The following is a 9,341-nucleotide window of genomic DNA, read 5'->3' on the forward strand; positions in this document are numbered from 1 at the left end:
AGAAAACCATAAAGCCGGAAAAAATGGGTTTTGGGATTTTTTTCCATCATTTTCTCACACAAATGATGCGTCTGACATCTTGAAATTTGTCCGCGACGAACTCATGGAACTCAAAGCGGAGAAATTTTAGATTAACACTTCAGTCGATAATTTAAGACCGGTTTAGTCTGCGTCACCTGTGTTAAGCTACGCCGGGAGAAGGCCAATAAATGGTATGGGTGACTTAACACGTCCCGGGGTTATAATGGGAATAAAAGGGAGAGACGGGGGCTCTAGTCTTATTTTAAATGCAACTACATGAAAGTAAAATCAAATCAAAATAATAATAAATGAGTATATTCTAAACAAATTAGGCTGGGTACATAGGTAATGATTTTCTCTAATCACGTCGAATAAACTACGGGGGCTAACAAAATTCCCGGAGGGACGGGCCCAGCTTTTTTCTATTTTCTCTACCTTTCTTCTCCTTCTCTCACTATTTTTCTCTCTCTCTCTCGTTCTGCCAAAACTCTCTAGTTATTCTTTTTCACCCTCCCCCCCCCCCCTCTTTCTTTCCCTCTCCTCTCTACAATAAATCTCCCACACTATATGTAGTACCTATGTAGGTACCTAACTACCTACATATTAAACTGTACCTAGGTAATGTAATACCTATATCTACACCCCATGTACCTACAAGTGTATTGACAAATTTGACAAGAATATCACTGGTTGATTTATCTGCTCTGACTTTTTTCAAATGTCAGGGGTTCTCAAAACCTTATTCTCTAAACCTCCTTACGAGCAACCTTTTAAATAAAACATTTACCTATGGTATAAATCTTTGTGTCTAATGGCTAATTATTATAGGCTGCGGATCAGGCTGATGGTATATCTTAGGCTACTTATGGCTAATTTTACAAGCTGTGGCTGGCTGATTATAGGCTGCGTCGAAGGCTGATTGTAAGATGTGGATGGTTGATTATAAGAGTAAGCTAAAGAAAGATGTTTGATTCCTAAGATTATTACTCGCTGTTGTAGTTCAACTTTTTCAGACAATATTTCATCCCTGGGGACCGCGGTGGAACTCAGTTTGAGCACCCCCTTCCTAACTTTTCTCCTCAAAATGACGTAGGTACCTAAGCGAAATTTGAAATTCATTTTCAATTTATATTAACGTGGTAAAGGTAGCTTGAATACAAGCTCTATTCGCTGTATTTTCATATTATTGGAAAAATACATCTCAGAATATTTTCGTTTGAATGCCTGGAAATGAAATTTAGATTTTTTTTTTTCTTGTATATTTATTTTTCAGCGATTGATGTTTGCGAATGGGGGGGGGGGGGGATTTGGGCCCCCCGGATTTCAGCCCTTTAGGGACCTACCTACTGGGAAATAAATCCCGGGGGGGGTGATTTGGGCCCCTCGGATTTCAGCCCTATAGGTACCTACCTACTGGTAAATAAATCCCTTGCAAATACAACGCGCTATACGGTAATCTTGATGTTTGAACTAAAAGTATTTCGATTGCCAGAGTTGTTGTTGTTGTTCTTGTAGAAGAAGAGAAAGAAGGAGATGACAAGGAAGAAGAAGATGAAGAAGAAGAAGAGAGAGAAAAAAAAACAGGACTCGCATTAAAACTTGAGAACATTGTTCAATCCAAATAAATTCTCCTCAATCCTCAAGTTCAAAGTATTAGGTCTCCAATATAACTCAAAACCCCAAATGTTTGTACAACACAACAAATTATTCATCCCCCAAAATCCAGTTTTTTTGGCTTTATGGTTTTCTGGACAAAATTTGCACCACCACTTTCGTGTTCCTGGTAAAAAGACCTTTAATTTGATATATAGGTCGACCAGGTTTGGATAAGTCCTTCTATGGGAACAGACAGACAGACGACACCGAAGCGAATACAATAGTCCTTCCCTTATACCTTTTTATTACTATTGTAATAATAAAGGAAGGACGGACTAAAAATGTAAAAAAGACCTTTAATTTGATATATAGGTCGACTAGGTTTGGATAAGTCCTTCTATGGGGACAGACAGACGACACCGAAGTGGACACGGCTTGAGCCAATTTTTGTGCCAGTAATTTTACGTTAGGATATTTATCAGTACTTTTTAACTTAAGACAAGATCTAGACATTTAGATCTTAAATTAGAGCGACTAAAATTAATCGATTGAAGACTTGGTACCTTTGTGAAGGTCCATTCTAACTACTGGATTGTATGGAAAACTTTAGTATACTTTTTTTTTTCAGTTAGGCGCTTTAACACTCTTGTATCGTTCGCGCCGTCCCCTGTTTACCTAGATCTTAGTGTATAGTCCAATGGCTTTCAGGTACATTAAGGCCGAATCGATGTTGGCAGGGTTGTTATCGAGGGCTAATGGTGAGGGGAGGGAGGAACGTATTTGTAGATGTGAGTGGCAATTAAATATATGGTCCACGGTTAGGGTATCACCGCACCCGCAGGTGGGTCGAGGGTCTCTTTTGAAACTTTTAGTTTTGAGGTAGAACGTTGAACTCGTAATCCAGGGGTTTGGAGATCGAGTCCCAGTGGGCCCTGAAATAATACAGTAGGTAGTATCGCCATTTCAAGGTAGACATTTGTAAAAGCTTTACTTCAGAAAATAATGCCTTGTTTTCCATACAATCTAATAGCAAAGAAAATTAATCATGACTGTAGAATAATAAAGAAGTAGGTAGAACATTTTTTTTTTTTTTTTTTTTTAAAATTTTTAATCCTGATTTTACTGAAATTTCTCTTGTTCTCATTGTTATTGGCAGGTAAAACGCTACAGGAATGTATGTGTTTGTATTTCCGCATGAAGGATGTGGCGTTCGTAGGCAGTAGACCGTATGCCAGTGAGGGATTGGAAAATACGCTGAAGGAATCTCTTGGCAGCTCAAATGTCATGTCGGAAATCACTCATCCCAAGTAAGTTTATAATTTCCAGTCGATATCACAATGACCTTTACTATAAAATTTTGAAAGATATCATGGGCGTAGCCAGGGGGGGGGGCGGCTGCCCCCCCTTTCAGGCCTGTGTATGATGAGTGTGCACAGAGAGCATGTTCAGAAGAACTACGCACGACTTGTACAGCAAGTCATAGATAGCTTCGCAGCAGATAAAAGAAGGCTAATGTTGAAATAAGTATAGATCTGTGACTGGGGTGAGTTGTATGTATATAGTTATGTATGCATATGTATATAGGCCAAGAAAAATAGGTACCTAATTTTCGAAAGCTGCCCCCCTTTCACGAGAGGCTGGCTACGCCCTTGCTCCTAACTCAATTTGGTTTTAGAAAGTAACAATTTTGGCACCTCCCACAGAGCTCACTAAATGTTATGTCGGAGACTCGGAGGTGGGATATGGGATATAAGCCAGTGCGTCTTACCCACTACACCACCGAGACAGATTAGTTGTATTTTCCCTCCAGAATTTCCCCTCTTCTGAAGCTCATTTGATAGATCTGTGACTGGGGTGAGTTGTATGTATATTGTATGTAGTTATGTATGCATATGTATTTAGGCCAAGAAAAATAGGTACCTAATTTTCGAAAGCTGCCCCCCCTTTCACGAGAGGCTGGCTACGCCCTTGGGTAGACCTGATCAGCGGTACCTATATTTACAAATTATTCTATTCTATTCTCTCAGGTTCCAATGAACATATGGTCCGTCTCCTATCCTACCTCCCCGGACAAACTCTCAAGTCCATCACCCTAACCAATGACATCGTCTACAAACTAGGCGCAGAGGTGGCGCGCCTCGCGGTGACCTTGAAAAGCTTCGCGCATGCGTTCTACGATTCTCACCGATCTGTATGGATGCTGTCCGAATTGAATCGGCTAAACTCGTTTCTGTTCGTGTTGAAGGAGGAGGGGAGGGTGGAGATGGTGAAGAGAGTGCTCAGTGAGTTTCAGACCAAGGTGCTGGCTCGATTGGACAGCTTTGAAAAAGGTAACTATACTTACGATGAGCTTTTAGCTGACCAAGAAACGTTTAAGTAGACCTTGTTTAGATTATTAAAACCTTCACCTTCTTACATAAACGTATTTTTAACCGTCGCGAACGACCTTGCTTGCTAGGTGGTACAGTAAAATAAGACACAAAAGGCGGGTCAATAAGGAAATATGTAAAAAGTCGTGTTTGGCGGCATTTTTTGGCGGAAAAAACACTGTTCCCCCTGGGATCGCTAGAGACTTTTTTTTCCTTCAAGTAGATGCTAAAAGAAAGTTTGTTCCCAAAGTTTCAGGCACATTTTTTTTTCCTTTTCATATGTCGATTTTTACTGTACTAAGGGGGGGGGATGCAGATGGGGTGCAATAGTCCTACATACTGAACTCCGCACACAGGAATTTCGTCAGAGAAGACCCCCATTTCAATGTAGGTAATGTAATCACTAATCACCCCAGGGCTGATTGAGAGGCTGACAAAAACGCCGACCCCGTCTGAACACGGGAGTAGGCGAAGATATTTTAAATTCTTCCTTTTCATTTCAGGAGTGATTCATGGAGATATCAATGAGCAAAATATTCTCATCACCGAAGACAAAGAGCAAAGTCCACGGGAACTGTTCTCTATTCTGGACTTTGGGGATAGTCAGCACTCGTGTTTAGTAAGTTACCTAACACACTACTATCACGTTACGTAACGTGAGCTCATGGGAAGTCAGAAAGCCAAAGATCAAAGTTCACGGGAATTGTTCTCTATTCTGGACTTTGGGGACAGCCAGCACTCTTGTTTAGTAAGTTACCTAAAAAAACGGCGGTGAAACACTCATCTTTAAAAAAAAAAAAGTTGACCTCTTCCTTAGTCGACTTACAGTTTAGTACTTCCTATTGCCACCAGAGTACCCGTTGAAACCTCCACCTCCTCCTCCTCCATAATAATTTCCATAACCTCCACCAGCACCTCCACCGCCATTGTTCCTATAGTAGTGACCTCCATGATAATAAGGAGAAGAAGAAGGAGGTTTGTCCCACAGCTTTTTGATTTGATCTCCTGAAATTAGAATTAAAAAGAAATTAAAATTAAAAACAAATTAAATAATCTCCAGAACCTCCACTTTGATCTCCTGAAAATAGAATTAAAATTAAAAAGAAATTAAAATAATTTCCAGAATCTCCATTGGAAACAAATTAAAAATAGAATTAAAATTAAAAAGAGATTAAAATAATCTCCAGAACCGCCATTGTTCCTACAGTAATGACCTCCATGATAATAAGGAGAAGAAGAAGAAGAAGGAGGTTTGTCCCACAGCTTTTTGATTTGATCTCCTGAAATTAAAATTAAAAAATTAAACTGCTCCATTCCCACCCGGGGCCGATTTTATCCTTTGGAGATAAAGTTCGTTCTCGGAACGGCTGGTTTTTTTCTTATCGTGTCTTCCTTTTTTCTTCGATTTTAGGACCACAAGACCTCCATTGTTACCGTTCCCTCTATCAAACCTCTTTTTTATCGAGCTTTTTTTCCCATTAGGCGCTTTAACTTTTTTTTCAAAGAGGTTTGACAGAGGGAGCTGTAACTGCTATGGTCTTATCGTCCCGAAATCGAAGAGAGAAGGAAGACAGGATAGGAGAACTGCGACTATTTGGGTTAGGTTAAACACAAAAAGGAGCTTAATTAAACAAACGACCAAACAAACAAACGAACAGACAAACAACTTACCTTCAGTATATTGAGCTCATTGTAAGGTAGTTTCCGAACTTTAGAATAGCCCGCTAGCATGTAAGCGCCCGTGTCTAGATCTTTGGTTTCCAGAACCATGTATGTGATGGCAATAGCCAGGTCAAACACCTGAAAATAAAGGATAAAATAATCAAAGGAATAAGTTTGTGTTAACTTATTTGGTGTCTTCTTCTTCTTCCTCTTCTTCTTCGTCTTCTTCTTCTTCCTCTTCTTCTTCTTCTTCCTCTTCTTCTTCTTCCTCTTCTTCTTCTTCTTCTTCTTCTTCTTCTTCTTCTTCTTCCTCCTCGCCATTTCCCATGTTCAGATGGGGTCGGCGTTTGTCGTCGGCCTCTCAATCAGCTTTAGAGTGATCGCTTTGAGGCCAACTGGTTTTGGCTAAACAAACTTTTCCGAGTGAGATGCCCTTCGCACTCAACCTTCGCTATTGATATAGCGGGAGGAAATTTGGACTAGTCTACTCCCTGTTTTGGTCGTTTGTTTAATTAAGCTCCTTTTTGTGTTTAACCTAACCTAAATAGTCGCAATTCGACAGGTCACTGCTATAGTAACACTTATTCTGGCTGGGTGACCTTAAACAGGGAGTAGATCAGCTTAGTCTGGCTGAGGGACTTTAAACAGGGAGTAGACCAGCTTAGAGGCTGACGAAACGCAGACCTCGTCTGAACACCCGAAAAGAAGAAGAATAAGAAGGAGAAGATTGGATGATTTTTCAAAATCCTAAATTTTTTTAGCCAATCAGATTGCTTCATGCTTAATCCAAGAATTTACCAAAACCAAATGTCAGCCCAAAAGCGATCATCTTAGGGCTGATTGAGAGGCTGACGAAAAACGCCGAATCAAACCACTTTTTCCTATAAAAAAAGGTTTGTTACCTATATTATTTAATTTGTCTTTCACGTTCTGGGTATTCTATTCTATTCATGTTCTATTCTTACAGACTTGTATCATGGCCCGACTATGTCAGAGCTTAATCCTAGGTCTCTACACATATCAAGAACAAGGTTCCAGTAACCCTTACGTTCTTGGAACGCAGGCCGCAGGGTGGACTTTGTTAGAGACGCTGGACAAGTATGACACTCATGAGTTGATGAAGAGGTGGACCCAAATTGGGACGGATTTGGGGCATTATGACAGCGATGATTAGCGGCCCAAATTAGAGGCCAAATTGGCTGACACTTTTTAGCCACTCATATCGCTTAAAGAGTTAAAAGGCCAGCCTAGTTAGCTTGGTTGGTAGCGCGTCTGGCTTGTAAACGCTAGGCGGCGGGTTATTATTATTATTATTATATAACTCTTTATTAGAACTTTACAATATTTACAAAGAGGTACAAGAAACAAAATAACAAACTGATAAATTCCCGGCGGGTTCGATTCCCGCCCGGGGCGGATTTTTATCCAGAACGGATAATGTTCTTTCTCGGAACGGCTGGCTTTCTCCTATCCTGTCTTCGTTCGCTCTTCGATTTCGGGACGATAAGACCTTAGCAGTTACAGTTCCCTCTATCAAAACCTCGTAAAAAAAAGGGGCCAAATTAGCTAATTGCCTCGGTGGTGTAGTGGTGAAGACGCTCGTTTGGTGTACAGGATTGCGTGGGTTCGATACCAGCCGAGGCCTGGAATTTTAGTGGGGGGGGAGGGGGGAAGAACTTAATTTAAAACTGTAAATAATAGTATTTGAAACAAGGTAAAAAATAAATATACGAGTATCAATGTGTTGTGCCGTTAGTAGAGCGAAATTCCCAAAATAGGAGCATTTATTTTTTGTTAAGTTGAAGTTAAATTTTAATTCGGAATCCAGAGGATTCAGATTCTTGAACCCATTCGAATTGGTCGGATACTTATTGAAAAACCTTTATTATTAACTTTTTTGCCCGAACAGTCACCCGTCCAAATACCATCCACGCCCAACGTAGCTTACCTTCCCGACTCGCTTGAACTACTTTCGGCATCATATGCGAACTAAAAGCCCACACTCGAACAACATAGGACACATCGGTCACTCATTCAAATACCAGCCACGACCAACGTAGCTTACCTTCTCGGCCAGCCTACTTAGCTTGGAAGGTAGAGCGTCTGCCTTGTAAGCGCTAGGCCGCGGGTTCGATTCCTGCTCGGGGCGGATTTTATCCTGAAGGGATAAGGTTCGTTTTCGGAACGGCTGGCTTTCTCCTATCCTGTCTTCCTTCTCTCTTCGCTTTCGGGACGATAAGACCTTAGCAGTTGCAGTTCCCTCTATCAGACCTCTTGGAAAAAGCTTACCTTCTCGGCTGGCTTGCACAACTTTGGATTAGCATAGGACACATCGGTCACCCATCCAAAAAACCAAACACGCCCAACGTAGCTTACCTTCGCGACTGGCTTGCACTACTTTCGGCATCGTATGCGAACTAAAGGCCCACACTCGATTAACATAGGAAACATCCAGGTTCTTGGTATGTACTAGCTTCACAATGAAATATTTGACAGGGCCGGAGTTCGAACCAAGACCCAGGGGTCCTGAGGCACCGCTGCTGGTGGAGGGGGACATGTAGTCCACGGAGGAGAGGGTGGGAGAGGGGGACTTGCTCCCGATGTTGTCACCTGAATGAAATAAAATACACTATGTTTAAGATTACGTGGTCACTTGCCAGTTTAGTTAGCATGAAGGGTTGTAAGGCCAGCCACTCACTATCACGAAGACCTGACAGGTACACCTAACACCTCATTAGGTCTGGATGTCAGGTCTACCTGGTTTCATTAACCCATTTTTAGTCCGTCCTTCCTTTATTATTACTAATAATAAAAGGTATAGTGGACGGACTATTGTATTCGCTTCGGTGTCGTCTGTCAAAAAACCAAATGTCAGCCCAAAAGCGATCATCTTAGGGCTGATGGAGAGGCTGACGAAAAACGCCGAATCAAACCACTTTTTCCTATATAAAAAAAGGTTTGTTACCTATATTATATTATTTAATTTGTCTTTCACGTTCTGGGTATTCTATTCTATTCGTCAGCTCCCATGGCGTAGTGGTCACTGCACTCGCCTTGCACGCGGGAGACCCGGGTTCGATTCCCGGCGGGGTCAAGAAATTTGTATCATGCAAATGATTGATTCCATGACTGGATGTTGCGGGGCTCACTCAGCCTCGTGAGGAAAATGAGTAGCTATGACATATAAATGCGCATAGCGACCGGTGCCAGCAAGGTAGGTAAACATTGGATTTTAGGATTATCGAGATATTGGGAAAAATCCTACAATGCTGCAGTGAGCACCAAAGTTGTGACATAATAACACAAAGAAACTGCATTTACATTAGAATTGAAGAAATTCGCTATACTTCGACCGATTTTTACAGTCGCGTTAAAGCCGAGATTAAGCCCCGGCGATGTAGTAGGCGCACAGTATGTAGGGGTTTAGGGGCAGGTTAAACCCGAGGTGGAGCAGTGTATGAGGTACTCGCTAGTATAACAGTTTCGCAGGGGAGATTGTTTCAGGTGGAACGCCGGACGGCAAGCGTATCTTGCATTCACAAATGACCTTGGAACCAAGAACTTTACACCATCGTTCCGGATGTCCTAATTTGGAGACTGTGATCACGCCCCCCGGTACTTCAATGTTTTTGCAGAACATTTTCTGTTTATTCCTGTACTTTCCTTATTTACATTTTTTTTTTTTTTTTTTTT

General features: G+C 41.4%; 2 protein-coding genes across 2 annotated transcripts in view; one reads left to right on the forward strand and one right to left on the reverse strand.

Moving 5' to 3' along the window:
* The first annotated feature begins 3,611 nt into the window (after positions 1 to 3,611).
* On the forward strand, positions 3,612 to 4,656 carry LOC103505334 (hydroxylysine kinase). The gene is made up of 2 exons (XM_026820674.1): positions 3,612 to 3,947; positions 4,490 to 4,656. The coding sequence occupies exons 1-2, from the start codon at positions 3,659 to 3,661 to the stop codon at positions 4,639 to 4,641; spliced, it is 441 nt and encodes a 146-aa protein (XP_026676475.1). The 5' UTR covers positions 3,612 to 3,658; the 3' UTR covers positions 4,642 to 4,656.
* Positions 4,657 to 4,777: 121 nt separating this feature from the next.
* Positions 4,778 to 9,341, reverse strand: part of LOC103505335 (3'-5' RNA helicase YTHDC2-like) — a 37,786-nt gene continuing 33,222 nt past the window's right edge. The window contains exon 21 of the mRNA XM_026820668.1: positions 4,778 to 4,991. Within this exon, the coding sequence (XP_026676469.1) occupies positions 4,816 to 4,991 (176 nt within the window). The 3' untranslated portion in view covers positions 4,778 to 4,815. The remainder of the gene's footprint in view (positions 4,992 to 9,341) is intronic.

Source organism: Diaphorina citri, unplaced genomic scaffold (genome assembly GCF_000475195.1).
Source record: "Diaphorina citri unplaced genomic scaffold, Diaci psyllid genome assembly version 1.1 scaffold165, whole genome shotgun sequence".
Classification (NCBI taxonomy): Eukaryota; Metazoa; Arthropoda; class Insecta; order Hemiptera; family Psyllidae; genus Diaphorina; species Diaphorina citri.

What these genes read in the sequence shown, in the direction of transcription:
- LOC103505334 (XM_026820674.1), top strand. Translation starts at nt 3,659, where the DNA reads ATGGTCCGTCTCCTATCCTACCTCCCCGGACAAACTCTCAAGTCCATC. An exon ending in ATTGGACAGCTTTGAAAAAG is followed by an intron (nt 3,948 to 4,489) that starts GTAACTATACTT and finishes TTTTCATTTCAG; the next exon opens with GAGTGATTCATGGAGATATC.